This window comes from Carassius gibelio, chromosome B14 (genome assembly GCF_023724105.1).
Source record: "Carassius gibelio isolate Cgi1373 ecotype wild population from Czech Republic chromosome B14, carGib1.2-hapl.c, whole genome shotgun sequence".
Classification (NCBI taxonomy): Eukaryota; Metazoa; Chordata; class Actinopteri; order Cypriniformes; family Cyprinidae; genus Carassius; species Carassius gibelio.
The window spans coordinates 832,715-852,434 of NC_068409.1; the positions used below are offsets into that span (position 1 = coordinate 832,715).

The following is a 19,720-nucleotide window of genomic DNA, read 5'->3' on the forward strand; positions in this document are numbered from 1 at the left end:
AGCTCTTAGGTCAGCTAGGAACCGTCTACAAAGAGATAAACAATTAATATTTTTCCACCGGAATGTTTTTTATTATTAGCAAAACGAGCAATTTGTGCACCAAGGTCTGTGAAAGATATAAGACAAACACTTATAATGCTCACTTGGATTTAAATAAGAAATATTGTAAGATATGTGATGATGATTATATTATTACTATTAATAAATATACGAATACAAGAAAAAAACAACAACATAAAAAGCATTATCATTCCATAATCCAGTGGTTATGCAGTAGGCTGATTCCTGGTCCTTATGAGAACATTTTTTTTAAATATATATATTCACAGAAGTATACACACTTGAAATTAAAGCCAATAAATAAATTCATTTAAAATAAATACAATCTTCTGTATCAACCTCATGGTGTGTCTCTTGTTATTATTTTCATAAGAACATTTTTTATGTTTTTTAGTGACAGAACTATAACAGAAAAAATGCTATTGAAATTCAACTATTAAGACAATGCTGGCAAAGAGTGTTGTTTTGACTTGAATTTAATAAATTAATTTATAACACACACAGTTTTATTACACCACTTCAATGGATGTGTCTTGTCACAGATTAGACAAAAATGTTGATGGTGGTTTTAGACACACAACTATAATAGAATACATACTGTAGAAAATGAAAACACTACACAATTTAGTTAAAAAAGCTAAGCTTCTATTTTAGCTGATATTTAGTGATGCATAAGGGACACTGCTGACTTTCAAAAATCTATTGTGAAGCCTTCCAAAGAGTCTCCAGTATTGCTGCCCCCTAGAGGAAGATACTGCAGTTGTTTTGGCTGAGTTTGACATTCAAAATATTTTAATCAATTCATTTAAAATGGATAATTTTCCATCTTCAAAAGGTGTGTCCTGCTACTGGTTCCTAGAAGAACACTTTGATGACGGTTTTAGCCACAGTACTATAATAGAACACATACTATTGAAAATGAAACCGATACATAATTTAGTTTAACATATATACAATCTTATATCTCAGCTACAAAGGGTGTGTCATGTTACAGATTTAATAAAGTAGTAGTTTTCAATGTCAAAAACAATGCCGAAGTCATGCTATTGACATTCAAAAATCGATTGCACAGCCTTCCATAGAGTCTCCAGTATTACTGCCCCCTAGAGGAATGAGCTGCAGTTGTTTTGAATGAGTGACATTCAAACTTATAAATTATTTTAAAATCAATAAAGTCTTATATTTCAACATCAAAAGGTGTGTCTTGTTTATGATTTCTAATTGAACACTTCAGTTCAGGGTTTACTCTCATATGTAATTCAGGACACATGCTATTCAATTAAATAAAAAAAAATCCATTCCATTTCTTCTTCTTTTTCTTCTTCTTTTTTATTTTGGTGATCAAAGTGCCTTATTTTGTTCATGAGTCCCTTATTTTTCCTGAGCAGTTAAACTGTCTACTATTCATAAAAACTCTCCAGGTCTCCCACTCCTTGGATTAATTGTACTATTTGTACATATAGTTTTCCTTTGGGGAAGTCGTGGCCTAATGGTTAGAGGGTTGGACTCCCAATCGAAGGGTTGTGAGTTCTAGTCTCGGGCTGGACGGAATTGTGGGTGGGGGTAGTGCATGAACAGCTCTCTCTCCACCTTCAATACCATGACTTAGGTGCCCTTGAGCAAGGCATCGAACCCCCAACTGCTCCCCGGGCGCCGCAGCATAAATGGTTGCCCACTGCTCCGGGTGTGTGCTCACAGTGTGTGTGTGTGTGTGTGTTCACTGCTCTGTGTGTGTGCATTTCAGATGGGTTAAATGCAGAGCACAAATTCTGAGTATGGGTCACCATACTTGGCTGAATGTCACTTCACTTTTCACTTTCATAGGTCACTTTTATGCTGCTGTGACGGCACCGTATGGGAACACATTTCGGTGTGACAAATGTCTGAAGCCCTATACCATCTCGCCAATTTTATTGCTTAAGTAGCACTTGGCACCGCCCACGCATGTGTACGCATAATATACCAGGGTGCCGCGTGCTATTTCGATCATATTTCATTTCCTTCAGGAAAGCGAATAATCTGTGCCCTAAGTTAATCATCTCGTGTTCTTAGCAGTTATTTCTTTGAGCAGTGTAAACTCCTCTTCACGGACGCGATGAGATTTCAGAAGTGTAAGGAGCCATGTACCAGGTTCATCACGGGGGGAGACGCTCATGAAAGGTGCGTAGTGTGCTTGGGCTTACATCAATCACAGGCAGCGCTCAGTGGGCTTTCTTCTTGCCCTCATTGTGATAGCCTGTGCAGTCCCTTCAGAAAAACGCGATTATGCGATTGCATGATTTAATGCATAATCAGCCAAAGGCTGCATATTTATGCGGGGTCGCATTTTTAAATTTAAATTGCCGATTTCAGAAAGCAAAATATGCGGGGCTAGCATGATCCCTGTATTTTCGTTGCAAAAAAAACTCACATATATATTAGCAGAAATTTGAAAAAAATTTCTTTTACTTCACACAAGTAAAGCGCAATTTCCCCCTATTGCCGTGGGAACCTTATGAAGTGATGTAATTACGTGACGTGAACATCGTCTGCAAACCCTGCTGTGAAACTTGAAGCGTGCAAATCATTCTTATTTGCCAACAAAAATAAGCGCAAAAGAAATCGCGAAGCAGTTTTCCCGATTTGTTACATGACAGTGGAGCCAAATTATATTGCGAGAACTTGCGAAAACTGCGGTTTGATGAAATAGAGAAAAAAAGGTGATTCCCCCAACACCCCCTTCTCACTAGGCTACTAACACTGTTGTAGTTTCATTCAGAAGTTGATGCAACTTTACAGTTGTAAGATTGCACTTTTTTGTTACAAAACAGTACCAAAAACTTAGTTGTAATTACATTAGTAGTATGTAAAATAATTTACGTTGCACTTTTTTTCTCTTTTTAATCGAACCGCAGTTTTTGTAAGTTCATGCAATTTCATCGCATAAAATTGCAAAAATATCCCGCATATTCCATCGCATTTTTTAAGAAAATGTGCCACAAAATCAAGGATTTTTGCCCACAACAATCACCAAAAAAATCTGCGTTTTTCTGGAGGGACTGCCTGTGGCTTAAAGTACTGCGCTCGAGGGTAGAAGTATTTTCTAAGGTCGCCCCCAAGTCCAATCCCAGCCATGCCGCTTCAGCGAGAAAAGAGAATTTACGGCCCACGCCAGAGGTCTATGATGCTATCTCTTTCAGTTGTGGGCTGTATGATGACGACATTTTATCCACCGTGAACATCAGAGTCTGAGGACACCATGGCCGATGCATGTGGCTCTCTCCCTCCATGTGGACAGGAGAACCGTCCTTCCCCCTCCTACAGTGAGCTGTTGGACGTGGTTTCCCATGTGGTGGATAAACTTGGGCTGGACTGTGAGGTTGAGAAGGCTGAGGCCCAACCTTCATAGGATGCTTTTTATTGACTACAGCTCAGCCTTTAATACCATCATACCGGACATTCTCTTCAGCAAACTCACAGATCTGGGCTTCCACTCACTCACCTGCACTTGGATCAGAAACTTCTTGACTGACTGCCCCCAGACTGTTAAACTCGGTCCCCATCTCTCTTCCACCCACACGCTCAGCACTGGCTCCCCTCAGGGGTGCGTGCTAAGCCCAATTCTGTACTCTCTGTACACGCATGACTGCCGTCCAGCCCATCACCAGAATACCATTATCAAATTTGCAGATGATACTACAGTGGTGGGCCTAATTTCAAAGGGGGATGAGACTGCCTACAGAGATGAGATCCTGAGACTGTCAGAGTGGTGTTCAGTTAATAACCTGACACTTAACACCACCAAAACAAAGGAAATAATCCTTGAATCCAGGGCAGACCCAGCTACCCTTTACATCAATGAAGACTGCGTAGGGAGGGTTCAGACATTCAAATTCCTTGACACCATCATTGCAGCAGATCTCACATGGTCAACCAACACCATAGCAGTCATCAAGAAGGCACAGCAACACCTTCACTTCCTAAGAGTGCTGAAAAAGAACAACTTGAAGGAGAAGCTGCTGGAGACCTTCTATCGCTCTGCAGTGGAGAGCCTGCTGACATACTGTATCACAGTATGGTATGGCAGCTGTACAGAGGCAGAGAGAAAAGGAATACAGAGGATCATCAACACCGCGCAGAGGATCATTGGCTGTTCTCTTCCCACTCTGAAGGACTTTTACAACTCCCTATGCCTCAACAGAGCTCAGAGCATTGAAAAAGACCACTCTCACCCTGCTTCCCACCTGTTTAAACTGCTGCCATCTTGCAGGCGCTACAGGTGCATTAAATCATGTACAAACAGGCTTAAGTATAGCTTCTTCCCCAGAGCTATAATTATGCTGAACAGAAACATTCACTGACACACACTAACCCCACCCCTTCCATCTTATTCAGTGCAATATGTGTATATCATGTGTATCCTTTTTTTTGTCTATTGTATGCCACGCACCTTGCGCAGAAGTTCTGCAATTTCATTTTATCTTGTGTACAATGACAATAATAATAAAAAAAATATATAATAATAAATCATTCTATTCCATTCTATGGCTGGGTTGATTACGGTTGAGCGGCACCTTTGGCTTAATCTCACGGACATTAAAGAAAAGGACAAACCTTTTCTAATGGATGCCCCTATTTCTAAGGATGGTCTGTTTGGAGAAGCGGTCACTTCGGTGGTGGAGAAGTCTAGGGCAGCGAAAACCGCAATCAACCGATTTCCGCCAGCTAATTCCCCGCAGTCCCAGAGAAACTGAACAGCGTCAGGCACCAGCGGCGCGTTCATGCTCAACTTCTTCTCACCTTAATCTTCTTTGGCTTCACAACCGTGGGAAGTATTCTGCGGAAAGGAGAAAAGTATTCCCCGCCAACGGGTCGCACCACGAGAAGAGCCTTCACCTATGGCACCCCCTCATAAGGATTGGGGTCCTAGGACTTTTCCAATGGCTCGCCAGCGACAGCGAAAAAGATTAGACCTGTGCCCTCCACTAGAGAGCGCTGTTGGACCGCTAATGCACATCCAACCATTTCATTGCAGTCGCTACCCTCTACCATTGACTGTCTCACCGCAAAAAGTGCCTCAAGCAGCAATGGATCAAGCTACCACTTTGAGCGCCTCTTCAGACTGCGATCCAGCCTTCAGAGTTCGAGGCACAGCTTAAGAGTCTGGCAAAGACGGCCCGTTTATGACGGCTCGTTCAGCTGCCGCGTTCAAACTAGCGGCAGAGCCCGATGTTCATATTGTTGGATTAATTCCTGCCTTGGACACGCTTCAGGATTATACACAACGAAACACAGTGATTCCCTTCCATCAAATATGCACTTCCCTTGCTTACCGACCCCATGAGCCCTCCGTGAAAAGGCATTTTAACGGATATGGACACGCTGCAGAGGGCTGAGGCTTTGAAACCACGTTTCCACCACCATGATTTTCCCCTTTCCACAGAATACTTCCCACGGTTGTGAAGCCAAAGAAGATTAAGGTGCTACGACAAGAGATGTCAGTTCTGCTGAGTAAAGGGGCTATATACGATTACGTTTACGGATTTATGCCATTTGAATCTTACACTCAGGATGAGCTAATTCCAGATGTTAATGGTAAAGTCCATTCTGTCTCAGATTCAACCAAACAACTGGTTTGTCACGATCGATCTGAAGGATACATACTTTCATATTCAGATCATCAAGAGACACAAGAAGTTCCTCTGATTCGCTTTAGAGGGCAAAGCGTAGCAATACCGTGTTCTTATCTTCGGGTTAGCCTTGGCTCCTCGAACATTTTCGAAATTCATGGATGCAGCTCTGGCACCGTTGCGGCTCCAGTGCGTTCGTGTATTAAAAACTACCTGGACGATTGGCTGGTGTTAGCACAATCGCAGACTCAAGCACACTCACATCGGGATCTTGTGCTGAATAATCTAAACAGCCTGTGCTTATACACAAATTTCCAGAAGAGTGTTGTTATTTCTTCTCAACGAATAACCTTTCTGGGAATAGACTTGGACTCTCATGTGATGACAGCAAGACTATTACTCCTGCGCGTTCAGTCTCTCACGTCATGCCTGCACCACTTCAAAGCAGGTTGCGCAGTGACAATGAGTTTATGCCTCCGACTTTTGGGTTTAATGGTGGCGGCAATGCTTGCTTCACATACCCCCGTTTCAGTGGTGTATGAAGAACCAAAACATTTCACCCCATTGTTTTCCGCATCGGACGATTACGGTGACACGGAGGTGTGTTATGACAATAAAACTGTGGATGTCAAACCAATTCCTTATAACTGGAGTTTGGCTGGGGGTTTGTGCTTCCCATGAGACAGTCTGTTTGGGTGGCTGTTTGCCAAGGATGCCCAACCCACTGAGTATGGACAGCGACACAACGCGGCTGGCATATAAACAGGTTAGAATTGCTGGCAGTTTTTCTAGCTCTCCAGTATTTCTCGAATCTGCTGACTGGCCATCATGTACTAGTCAGGTCAGACAACATAGCAGTTGTGTCATATCTGAATCATCAGGGAGAATTACACACTTGCCCCCTGTGCAGGCTGGCGAGGAATATTCTTCTTTGGTCTCAGAACAAATTTCTGAATGGAGGTTGCACCCCCAAATGGTGAGTCTTATATTGCTAATGTTTGGGGAAGCGAAAGTGGACTTATTCACGTCGAGCACGACTATGCATTGTCCGCTGTGGTTCTCCCTATGTCCTCCATCACACCTAGGCTTGGATGCGTTAGCTCACAATTGGCCCAGGACGATCTTATATGCTTCTCCTCCAGTTCAAGTAATTCCAGCAGTGCTATCCAGAATACGTCAGGACAGAGTGGAGCTGCTGCTGTTGTTGGCTCCGTGGTGGCCCACAGAGCCGTGGTTTGCAGATTTGGTCAATCTGCTAGTGGGCTCTCCGTGGGAGATTCCTCTCAGACAGGACTTACTGTCGCAAGCATGAGGGATGATTTGGCACCCAAGGCCAGATCTATGGAAGCTGGGGGCATGGCCTCTGAGTGGAGTGAGTTAATTTGTCCCGCTTTTTCAGTTGAAACCACCAGTTGAGACCATAAAGAATTCTAGGGCAGCTTCTGGAAGACGCTTATATGCTTTAAGTGGAAACTGTTTGCTGCCTGGTTTTTAATTCGTAATATGGATCCAGTTTACTGCCCCGTGGCTTCAGTACTTGAGTTTCTTCAAGACCGTTCTCTGATGGAGTAACACCAGCCACTCTTAAAGTTTCCGTTTAAATTTTTTTAATTTTTATAATTCAGTTATTATTTTGTTTTGTGGACTATACTGTATGAAAACATATTTGATGCTAAATATCTTACTCAGGACAGCACTAAAAAAATGTGCTTTGACAGCTAGTAAATTTTTTTATTTATTTATCTTTTTACTGTTATTTACAATCACATTTCTAAATGTTACCATCCAAAATAAACAATTTAAATAAATAAATAAATAAATAAATAATAATAATAATAATAATAATAATATAATTATGAACAAAAAAAAGTTATTCTTCAATAATTCAGTCTTTTTTTCATTGTCTTCTGTTGCAGTAATCCAGTTTTTATTATACATTTAACAGGACTAACATTTTTTTAATATTTTCAATAACATCTCTCTCTCTCTCTCTCTCTCTCTCTCTCTCTCTCTCTCTCTATATATATATATATATATATTTAGATTGAATGAATACAGTTATTTCCTGTATTTATATTATAATATTTTCTGTATTTAGATTACATTTTAATTATTGAACAAGATTTTTAAATACCTTCTGTGACTGTCTCTGTGTATGATTATTATGGTATCCACGTCATGAATGAAGGGCTATGGTAAGTGGTGGGTATAACTCTTTAACTTTTTTTGCCTTTTTGCAATGATGCTTGCTATGTTACTTCAACAATAATTTGGTTTTAACTCAACAAACAGAGATCTAATTTCACCATAATTTTGTGCTTTGCAACAAATCTGTTACAAGTTCAGTTATTATTTATTTCCATTAGTTTGGTTAACATTAGGCCCTGTAATTAGCCAACAGTATTTTCAAATCTGTGTAATTATAATTTAAAACTGACTACTTTTCAAATTATATTTCATAAACCAAAATCTCAGAAATTATGTCAAAACGTTATGGGGTTTCAAATAAAAAAAATGACTTTCTGTTACAGAACAGCTCATTGATTTCATACCTGTCCACTGTAGAGGACTTCAGGACTCAAATCATGTTTATCAGGCATTTTGGGAGACACAACAAGTGAATAAATTATACATCAATATTCATATGAAATATTATATATTAATATTTAAATGTTGCCAATAATTACTCCAATTATTACACTTCTTTTTTCAGTAAATGTTGCTCCAAGAACACATTAATATGCAAATTAGATACAGTGTATAGATACATTGCATTGGACGGGAATATTATTTATGGCCATTTTACCCACATATTGTCACGGCGCGGTGGGACGCGCAGGAAGAAACAGGGTCTGGGTCCAAATGCACGGAAATTATAACTTTTTAATAAAAGAAAATAAAAAGGCCAACAAGGCAAAAACGAAACAGAAACGAATAACAGGGAACTTTTTTTTTTTTTTTTTTTTTTTTTTACTGCAATTACAAATATAACCAAGACATTGCATTAGAAGAAGCATCTAAAAGTTTCACCACTGACACCGTATCTTACTTTGGACATTTGTAAACAAAAGCTTGCATCTCTCCAGCTTTAATTATGGTGTAAACCATGAGTTCTCTGCAGTCTTCCGTGCAGGTCATGTGACTAAAACCCAGGAACAATGTAGAATATAAGGTCATTTTATCATGATTATGACAAGACAGACATTTTGTAAGTGAACTAATTTCGCTCTTAGTTATTGGATTATTAACTGAATCAAAAGATACTGGAAAAATAGATATTAAAAGGTATTTATGTTTAAGCGATACAAATACAGTAACTTCATCAATGAGGAGTAGTTCAGTGAAGCTAATACACGGTATATATTTCACAAGAGTTTAACAGCTCAGTAACTGCAGTTCTTCAGTAACCCTTGCTTCTGAACCATTGGGCTCTGGCAACAACATCATTGGAGTAGTCTAGTCCTGGGGTTTTGGCATCGATATTCTCATACGAAGTGACTCTCTCCGGACCTTTGTTATAGGCCGCTATTCCCCCTGAAACAGACACAGAATCCTCAATCAGACTGGTAACATTATTTTTAAGAGATTTGCGTAGTTTCAGAAACAAGACACAGTTTGTGGTTTCTGATAGTGGAAGTGTATTACCTTTAAAGCATTGCTCTTGTGTCCAATCGGGAAAATTTACTTTAATTTTTTTTATGAAGCCAATGAGTATCTCTGTAGCTTGTGTGACATGTTGCTCACTGTCCCATGTACCAGTTAGAGAGTGGTAACGTTGGTCAACCTGAAAAAAAATAAATAAAATAAAATAAAATCAAGCTTTAAACCAGCAGAAATATTTAGTAGCACTTTGCATGGATGATTATTGAGACAAAAACCCTGAACCATTTATGTGCACTCATACATGTACAAGCCTCATCTTAGGTGTAATACAATTTTAAATAGAGTAGATTTATAGTTGTAATGAACCTGCATGAGGCCAAAGCCATTGCCTTTGGGTTCCCATCCATTCTTCAGGAGGGCTCCAGCTCTGGTCTCTCTGGATATGATGGCAGCAATCACAGCCGGATCTATCTTCTTTGCTTTGCCAACTTTAGTGATCATACTCTTGTATTTCTCCATCCGGGCAAGATCGTGCTCAGCCAGTTTTTTAGAGGCTTCAACCCCTATGATATATTTAGATCATTTTCAAAAAATATTGTAACATAGTGCTCATTGCATATATTGCCAAATGAAACAAAAGTGCCATAAGTGATTTTTATGTCGTCATGCATTCTCACCCTTAATGGTTAATTTGTCCTGTTTTGCTGTCACCTCTGATGCGCCGGTGGTGTCTATTTTCAGGATGTCTCCATAAATGTATGCTAAAAAAACATGTAAAATATCAAGCCCTTTCAAGTCAATAAATAATTCTTTATTCAGAATATTCAAGCAGTTTTATCCTATCACAAACTGCTCTTCATTATTGAGACAGTACTGTATAATAACAGTCAGCACCTGATACTTTATGACTTACCCATGATGTTAATGTAGAACTGCCGTGTAAGAGCAAATCACTGATGAACACTGGTGAGTCTGATGAACGTTTTCAATAAATCAGAACTCAGCAGGGCCGGATTATATATGATCACAGAGGGAGTGGTTCAACTGTTTATCTCAGATGTTTTTCCTCTAAGGTGTGGATAAATGTAAGGTTACAAAATTTTGTATTTCACCGTTTGTTTATGTCTCATTATTAGATTGAACCCAATCCATTAATCATGAACGGACAGGTTTATAAGGTGCTTCATACACTTTAATAACGTTAAATTTATCATCTATTTTGATGAATCAGCTAGATTATAGGGAACGCCCTAACATTGCAGGTGCACGCACAAGAAGCAAGTGAAGAAAATAAAATGAAAGCTTGTGGGAAATCTTAGCACTTATTCCAAGGTAAAACATAAAAAAATATAACTTCTTTGATAAAATGGCTGTAAGTTTAATAATGACCACCATAATTTAATAGTTTTGGCAGTTATCCTCTGAAAAGCAGTTTCGATGAAACAAAAAATAGAGAATGCCTATTGTGTTATGGTGTAAGCTAGGTTAAAGAGATAGGTCTTTAATCTAGATTTAAACTGAGTGTATCTATGTTAGGTAGGTTATTCCAGAGTTTATTTTGTTATTCTAGGTATTATCAAATTGCCAGAGTTTTGAGAACACAGCGGACGTGGGGTATTATAATGTAACAAGGATTTATTCAAGTACTGAGGTGCTAAACCATTCAGGGCTTTATAAGTAATAAGCAAGATATTTAAACCTATATGATGTTTAATATGAAGCCAGTGTAGTGTGGTCAGAACAGGGCTAATATGGTCCTATTTCCTGGTTCTATTGAGAACTCTAACTGTTGCATTTTTGGACTATCTGGAGTTTGACATATTTTTGTCCCATTTGATTGATTGGGGTCTCTTTTCCTACTTTTTAGTACTTGTGCAAAAATATGTTTTGGGTCATATCTATGCAGAAATATTGAAAATTCTAAAGGTTTCACAAACTTTTACATGGGTTAAACAAAAAGACATATGATGTGAGTGAATAAATTAGTTTTACATCTCCCTCTATCTGTCATGAGTCGGGTTTGAGTTTTTTTCCTTTCTCTCTCTCTCTCTCCTGTCATTACTGCCACTTTAGCTCAGCTGTTCGCGATTGCAATCAGCACTTGCACTGATCATCTACACACCTTCTCTTCTATACTCTAATTCTCACTGCTATTTCCCTCTGCCGTTCCCTCTGCTTTCTGCCAGATTATTTTATACGCTAATATGTTATTCAACGTCTCATCCCAAGCTATCCTCATACTTATTGTTAGTTTTGTCTCAGTCTTAGTCTTTTTTGTGCTCGTCTTAACTGTTCTCTGTACAGTCCTCTTGCTGCCAGAGCTCGTCTGGTTACTTGCCATCTGTGGTGCTGAGTTTGTTGGTGTGGATCTGTGCCACCTGCTCGCCGTAAGCCCACTGACAAGCCCTGGACCCGTTCTCCCGTTGTGGACCATTTTTGTTCTGCCAGCTGCATTCACCCTCAAGAGCCGGTGCTCGGCAGTCTGCCTTTATTCTAGTTTTCTATGGCTCTGTTTGTAGTCCGGTCATTCACCTCTGGGTCCTCTGTCTCGCCCTGACACTGTCAGTGAGAACCACAATTCAAGTCAAGTCACCTTTATTTATATAGTGCTTTAAATTAAATAAATTGCGTCGAAGCAATTGAACAACATTCATTAGCAAAACAGTATGTCAATAATGCAAAATGACAGTTAAAGGCAGTATACCATTGAATTCAGTTTAAATAGTGTCTATGCATTTATTTGCAATCAAGTCAAAGATATCGCTGTAGATGAAATGACCCCAACTGACCAAGCCAGAGGCGACAGCGGCAAGGAACCGAAACTCCATCAGTGACAGAATGGAGAAAAAAACCTTGGGAGAAACCAGGCTCAGTTTGGGGGCCAGTTCTCCTCTGACCAGACGAAACCAGTAGTTCAATTCCAGGCTGCAGCAAAGTCAGATTGTGCAGAACAATAATCCTTTTCCTGTGGTCTTGTCTTGATGGTCATCTGAGACAATGTCTTTACAGGGGATCTGTATCTGGGGATCTAGTTGTCCTGGTCTCCGCTGTCTTTCAGCGATGTAGAGGTCCTTTCTAGGTGCTGATCCACCATCTGCTCTGGATACGTACTGGATCCGGGTGACTGCAGTGACAGTCTGATCTGGATACAGACTGGATCTGGTGGCCACGGTGACCTCGGAACAAGAGAGAAACAGACAAATATTAGCGTAGATGCCATTCTTCTAATGAGGAAGCAAGTGTATTGGGTGGTATGGGAAGTGTTCCCAGTTCCGGTTTACCTAATTAATGCAGCCTAAAAATCCTTTAACGGATTTGGATATTAAAAGCATATTAGTATGTTATGTGCAACCCAGGTTAAAGAGATGGGTCTTTAATCTAGATTTAAACTGCAATAGTGTGTCTGCCTCCCGAACAATGTTAGGTAGGTTATTCCAGAGTTCAGGCGCCAAATAGGAAAAGGATCTGCCGCCTGCAGTTGATTTCGATATTCTAGGTATTATCAAATTGCCTGAGCTTTGAGAACGTAGCGGACGTAGAGGATTATAATGTAAAAGGAGCTCATTCAAATACTGAGGTGCTAAACCATTCAGGGCTTTATAAGTAATAAGCAATATTTTAAAATCTATACGATGTTTGATAGGGAGCCAGTGCAGTGTGGACAGGACCGGGCTAATATGGTCATACTTCCTGGTTCTAGTAAGAACTCTTGCTGCTGCGTTTTGGACTAGCTGTAGTTTGTTTACTAAGCATGCAGAACAACCACCCAATAAAGCATTACAATAATCTAACCTTGAGGTCATAAATGCATATATTAACATACCTGCATTTGACATTGAGAGCATAGGCCGTAATTTAGATATATTTTTGAGATGGAAAAATGCTGTTTTACAAATGCTAGAAACGTGGCTTTCTAAGGAAGGATTTCGATCAAATAGCACACCTAGGTTCCTAACTGATGACGAAGAACTGACTGAGCAGCCATCAAGTCTTATACAGTGTTCTAGGTTATTACATGCAGAGTTTTTAGGTCCTATAATTAACACCTCTGTTTTTTTCAGAATTTAGCAGTAAGAAATTACTCGTCATCAAGTTTTTTTTATATCGACTATGCATTCCATTAGTTTTTCAAATTGGTGTGTTTCACCGGGCCGCAAAGAACTATAGAGTTGAGTATCATCAGCATAAGAGTGAAACTTAACACCATGTTTCCTGATGATATCTCCCAAGGGTAACATATAAAGTGTGAAGAGTAGCGGCCCTAGTACTGAGCCTTGAGGTACTCCATACTGTACTTGTGATCGATATAATACATCTTCATTCACTGCTACGAACTGATGGCAGTCATATAAGTACGATTTAAAATAAGTACTTCCACTGATGCCAACAAAGTGTTCAAGTCTATGCAAAAGAATGTTGTGGTCAATTGTGTCAAACGCAGCACTAAGATTCAATAAAACTAATAGAGAGATACACCCACGATCAGATGATAAGAGCAGATCATTTGTAACTCTAAGGAGAGCAGTCTCAGTATGATACGGTCTAAATCCTGACTGGAAATCCTCTTATATACCATTTTTCTCTGACAAGAAATATAATTGTGAGGATACCACCTTTTCTAGTATCTTGGACAGAAAAGGGAGATTCGAGATTGGTCTATAATTAACTAGTTCTTTGGGGCCAAGTTGTGGTTTTTTGATGAGAGGCTTAATAACAGCCAGTTTGAAGGTTTTGGGGACATAACCTAATGACAATGAGGAATTAATAATAGTCAGAAGAGGATCTATGACTTCTGGAAGCACCTCTTTTAGGAGCTTAGATGGTATAGGGTCTAACATACATGTTGTTGATTTAGATGATTTAACAAGTTTATACAATTCTTCCTCTCCTATAGTACAGAATGAGTGGAACTGTTCCTCAGGGGGTCTATAGTGCACTGTCTGATGCAATACTGTAGCTGACGGCTGAATGGTTACAATTTTATCTCTAATAGTATCGATTTTAGAAGTAAAGTAGTTCATAAAGTCATTACTGCTGTGATGTTGAGGCTTTATTTTTGAATAGCCACTGTGTTGAATAAATACCTGGGGTTATGTTACAAGTAGAAAAGTAATCGGGCTGCTCTCTGTAGGGTGCGAGTATGCTCATTATACCATGGTGTCATATTGGTTTCCTTAACCTTCCTTAAGCGTAAAGGAGCAACTGTATTTAAAATGCTAGAAAAGAGAGTCCATAGTTTCTGTTACATCATCAAGTTGTTCTGAGGTTTTGGATATGCTAAGAAATTTGGATACATCAGGAAGATAACTTAAAAATCAGTCTTTTGTGGTAGAAGTGATGGTTCTTCAATTCTTGTAACTGTCACCGTGCGAAAGAGGCGAAGACTCAAATGCAGGCAGAACGGTCCTTTTAATACAAAAAAATGAAACAAAACAAAGAAAACATCCTGAGGGGGACAAACAGGCAGACTGGGAACTGTACTACAAACAGACATAACACCACGATGGAAAACAACAGATCAGCACAGGTTTACAGACACCAGGAGAATAAATAGGGAACCTAACGAGGGAGACACGGGTGTGGCAACTAAAACAATAATGATGTAACAAGATGGGGTCAGAAAATAGACAGAAGAGAGCACATGGCACCAAATAACACACAACACTCACAAAAAGACATCTGTCATCTGGTGGCCCTCCCGGATACACCAGCTGAAGACTATAACAGAAATCCTCCCTTAAGGAGTGGATTCCAGACACTCCAAAGCCAGAATCATGGAGGGTGGTGGAACGGAGGTGGATCAGGGGGAAGGATGGAGGGCCAAAATAAAAAAAAACGACAACAATGCAAAAAGGCAAGGAGGGAACAGAAAGTTCAGGGGCCCAGGGCAGAGCTGGCAGGTGGACCTGGAGCTGTGCGGTCAAGACAGAAGCCCACCAGGACGGCGCAGAAGACCACCACAGCCGTGCGGTCGAGACTCTGGTAGTTCAGCAGAGACGTGGACAGAGATGGGCGTAAATACATGGAAATGTATTTAAAATACAAATACAAAATACTGTGTGGGAAAATGTATTTAAATACAAATACAGTATTTTGTATTTTGAAAATACACAAAATACATGTGAAATTGAAGATTCAGTGCTGGTATACCCATTAGCTTGAAATCTGTCTGGGCCTATTCTGAATGCCAAAAAGCATTTAGATGTTTCCAAGTGCTTAGAAACTTTCGTTTTAATTTTATATAACTCTTCCCTTCCCCTGCCCTGTAGGAAATAAAAAAAAAAAAATACTACAAAAAAACTATTTTTTTTAAAACTTTTATTATGTTTTATCACTATCACTAAGCAATCAGCTCATCTAATCCTTTTTGTGATACCTCTGTGACTGAGGACCCTGCAAACAACTTGCTCTGCTTGTTTTTGGTGTTGGCTGGAGTCTTTTTCTTCGCTGCCGAGGCTGTGAAATCCTGCTTGTGTTGTTCATAGTCCTGCTTCAGGGTGTATCCTCTTTAAATGAACTTTGAAATTTGTCGTTGCAGCTAAAGAGCCAGATATGATGTTTTTCTTTTTTGTGCACAATTTACATTCGGCTTGAACTTGAATTTTTAACTTTCATTATGTTTTATCACCATCATTACTTCGAACTCCGTAACAAGAACTCGATAACACATATTTTAAATAACTGATTGTGTACTCTTCCAGGTGGTGTACCTGTGTGTTTCAGACATCCATCTAGGCGATACCCTTTAGCACCACCAACTTTTCAAAAAGATCGGGTTTAAGGCGTCGCCTTTGTGGCCTATTGATTGAACCGGCAAAGGAAAACAAGTGCTCTACAGGAGCTGAAGAGGGAATGATTGTCTTGAACCTCACAAACAGCTGTCTAATAAGTGGATACTGGTTCAAGATGTTTAAATCCTTCCCCTGATCTTCTAGGAAGTGCAATGTCTCCAGTTCCACTTTGGTTTGCAAACACATTTGACAAGCTACTTTAATCAACAAGTAGCACATCCTCACCTTATTCCAGAAAAGTTGCCGATCCAAGGCTGGGTTGTACAGCTGTGGCTCACGTGCATGAATGTTGGGGTTGGGGGGGAGGGGCGTGTCTGGTCTGAACTAGTTGACGCATGAAAACAGCACCCTGATAAAGTGGTTGCCTGTCTCAAAGTATTTTGAAAATACAAAAATATTCATCTTAAATGTATTTAAATACAAATTGCATTAGATTTTTTCGCTTGAGTACCTGCCCCTTTGCCCTTTGGTGCCCAAAGTGCCCTTTTGTCAAAGCAAAATTTTTTTTTTTGTCATACCTTTTCCTTTTGTGAATGCCTGCTCATGTCCAATCTAAATATTAGTCAAATTTTGAATAATAATTTAGCCGACAATAAGATGACCAACATGATGACCTTTGACCTGACGACGAAGACCTCCTCATCCGACCAGGATGATTCGTCACGCCGCACGCGCATTTTGTAATTGTCAGAGGATATTTTCATTACCGCGGAAGCTGGTAAGTGGTGTTTCATTCTCAGCGAAGTGATTTTGATATTTATTTACTTATTATTATTTTACAAGAATGACGTGATGTGAGAACATGCAGATATGTTGTTTATATTGCGGTGTGTAGCCTGTAGTGTAGAGTAACGTTAGCGTGCTGTTTGAGGGAGAAACTTTCACAGGCATCGAGGGGCAGAGGCGTCATGCCCATTCAAAGATTTCTGAGCCAAGTTGATTTTAAATGCAGCTTCCAAACGACCAAAAAAAAAAAAAAAAACAGCAGAATAATATTTTTTGAACTGCTAAATTCAAATCTGTGTTCGCTGGCTGGCGCTGAGCCAGAGACGTTCGTACAACGCTTCATAATGATGATAACCAATCAACGGTTCTGTTGCGCGAATGCAATGGCCAATCGGAGACGTGCAGAAGAGTCATCATGAAACGCGGTGTTTTTGTTCACTTGCTCGCTGACTGAATTATTTAGCAAATTCTTTCTTCAGAGAGAGAGAGAGAGAGAGAAAAAAAAAGAAATCCTGATGTGCATAATGTAATGTAAAGTGCTTCAGTGATTGCAATGGAAGTTTTTGAGAGTGCCTGAACTCTAGCTAAACTGAATGAAAATGTTATGTGATAATGTAAATGTTCTTTACTCTCTGTAAAATGAAAGTGTTAAAATAAGTAACTTACAATATTGTTATTAAAATTTACATTAAATGCAAATTCAGTCTTATTAAAAATATTTTATGGCATGATATGGCACTTAAGTAAAAAGTCGGGGTTTTATGTGTAGTTAATAGATTACACTACCTTTCCATTTATTGATCAAATAACAATCTATAAAGGTGCAAAATGCATTTACTTACACGTTTGAGAATTTAGATATTTCCTGATATATTAAGTATGATTGGAATTGTTTTGAATAAAAGGGAAAAATAAATAAAACATAAGCCTATATAAGTTATACAGTGCTTTCATAGCATGACTCAGTTGTTTATTGTTTTGTATCAATATTTATGGTGGACTTATTGATTAGGTGCAAGAGTAGTAGTAATGGTTAAAATAATAGATTGATAATGAAATAGTAGATTGTGCCTTGATCCTTGATGGACATAGACTGGAAAGTAATAGATCAGATGAGGAGATGCAGATAGAGGAAGAAAAAGAGGCAAATGTAGACTCACAAGTGACAGAAAGAGCAGGTAAGCAAGCCAGTATACAGAGGCTGGTGAGAAAGAGGAAAATGTAGAGTTTTTTCTGTAGTTTTTACTATAACCACTGTTCCTAATTATTCTGTTGAACAGAGAAGGAAAAGCCTTCAGGTTGGGACAATTTAAGACATTTCAGTTTCTATTCTCAGAGCTATTATAAGGTGGAAATAATTTTTCTTTTTTTACTTTTAAACTTAAAATTGTCTCTTCTAATCTTTTTCTTTTTCAAAACTGCATCACATAATTTGCTGCCGTATCATAATCATCCATATCAATACACAAATCGGCAAGGAATGCATCATGATATATTGCTGTATTGCTATTTTGAACCGCGCTATTTAAACCTTGTTCCATGTGCCCCTTTTATACTTTGAGCACCTGCCCCTCCAAAGGTCTCTGCACGGCCCTGGTCTGGATCCTCTGTTGTCTGGCAGCCGGATTCCCATTGCCGCTGAGTCTTCAAGTTGGCTGATCTGTTCTGTCACGGTGCGAAAGAGGTGAACACTCAAATGCAGGCAGAATGGTCCTTTTAATACAAAAAATTAAACAAAACTAAAAAAAACCATCCCGAGGGGGACAAATAGGAAGACTGGAATCTGTACTAAAAGCGGACATAACACCCCGATGGAAAACAACAGATCAGCTCAGGATTCTTCTTCTTCTTCTTCTTAAGGTTTTATTGGCGGTTGACAAGCAACAAAATGGTGTATTACCGCCACCAACTGGTAATGGAGTGTGGATCAAAATGACATTTTATATCCTCTCATAAAAATTAATTATTCTAAGATACTGAAAAATAAAACTTTAACATTCATTTCCAGATTTATTTTGTAAAATATCCCCTAAAAATCGCATTTTTATTTTTCTTAATTTTTCTATTAAAATCCTTCTTTCAAGCTCGTATTTCTGACAGTATATCATAACATGTTCCACAGTTTCTTCTTGCCCACAAAATGTACACCTTCCCGTATCATGTTTACCCATTTTATAAAGTGTACCGTTTAATCCTGTATGTCCAAATCTCATCCTTGATATTACTATCTCCTCTCTCCTGTTTTTTCCTGCACTTCTCATATCTCCCACTTTCCTTTGAATTCTGTAAAACCATCAACCTTTTTTCTCCATATCCCATTGTTTTTGCCACCTTACCATCAACTTTTCCTTAATAATACTCTTGAATACATTCTTACTTATACTAACACTTAAGTTAATTTCATTATTTTTAAAGGCTTCCTTTGCTGCCTTATCTGCCATTTCATTTCCTTGGATACCAATATGTGCAGGTACCCGTAAAAAATTCACTGTAAGCCCCATCATGTGTGTTCTGTGTAATGTTTGCTGTATTTCTATTAAGATATCTGGTCTACTTTCCGAATGACTGTACTGTATGCTAGCCAATGATGAACTTGAGTCCGAACAAACAACTGATTTTAAAAGGTCTTATCTCCTCTATCCACTGTATTGCTAATAATATTGCAATCATTTCCCCCGTATAAACCGATAACTCATCACCAGTCCTTTTCCTTATTGCTAACTGAAACTCTGGAACAATAAAAGCAACTCCTATCCTATTGTCTATATTCTTTGATGCATCTGTATAAGCCCGAGGTTCCCAGAGAATGACTCCAAGAACCTGGAAGTAGCTGGCACAACTTGAGGAGGTTCTGGAACTGCAGCCCAGACTGGGAGGGGGGCACCATCCAGCAGTTCCACCTCCCTCAAATCGATGATGTGGTCGACTATC

At 39.2% G+C, this 19,720-nt stretch overlaps 1 protein-coding gene and 1 long non-coding RNA gene across 5 annotated transcripts; both read right to left on the bottom strand.

Annotated features, from left to right (window-relative positions):
* Positions 1-8,900: 8,900 nt before the first annotated feature.
* Positions 8,901-10,708, bottom strand: LOC127971120 (lysozyme g). Its single transcript, XM_052573935.1, has 5 exons — positions 10,186-10,708; positions 9,950-10,033; positions 9,639-9,835; positions 9,315-9,453; positions 8,901-9,203 (listed from the first exon to the last, which is right to left on the bottom strand). Exons 1-5 carry the CDS (start codon positions 10,187-10,189, stop codon positions 9,070-9,072), a joined length of 558 nt encoding a protein of 185 aa, XP_052429895.1. The 5' UTR covers positions 10,190-10,708; the 3' UTR covers positions 8,901-9,069.
* A 73-nt stretch (positions 10,709-10,781) lies between these two features.
* Positions 10,782-18,626, bottom strand: LOC127971121 (uncharacterized). Of its 4 annotated transcripts, none has more exons than XR_008156747.1 (3): positions 18,346-18,626; positions 12,062-12,448; positions 10,782-11,831 (listed from the first exon to the last, which is right to left on the bottom strand). It is a non-coding gene; the product is annotated as an uncharacterized LOC127971121 (long non-coding RNA). The 4 variants fall into 4 exon arrangements; XR_008156745.1 differs by having other exon boundaries at positions 18,321-18,626; XR_008156746.1 differs by lacking the exon at positions 18,346-18,626 and adding an exon at positions 16,289-17,710.
* Between the last annotated feature and the right edge of the window lie 1,094 nt (positions 18,627-19,720).

Excerpts from the sequence above, each read along its gene's own strand:
- LOC127971120 (XM_052573935.1), bottom strand. Across the intron at positions 9,454-9,638 it reads ATGGCTTTGGCCTCATGCAG|GTTGACCAACGTTACCACTC; the intron begins GTTCATTACAAC and ends ATTTTTTTTCAG. Across the intron at positions 9,204-9,314 it reads ACAAGAGCAATGCTTTAAAG|GGGGAATAGCGGCCTATAAC; the intron begins GTAATACACTTC and ends TGTCTGTTTCAG.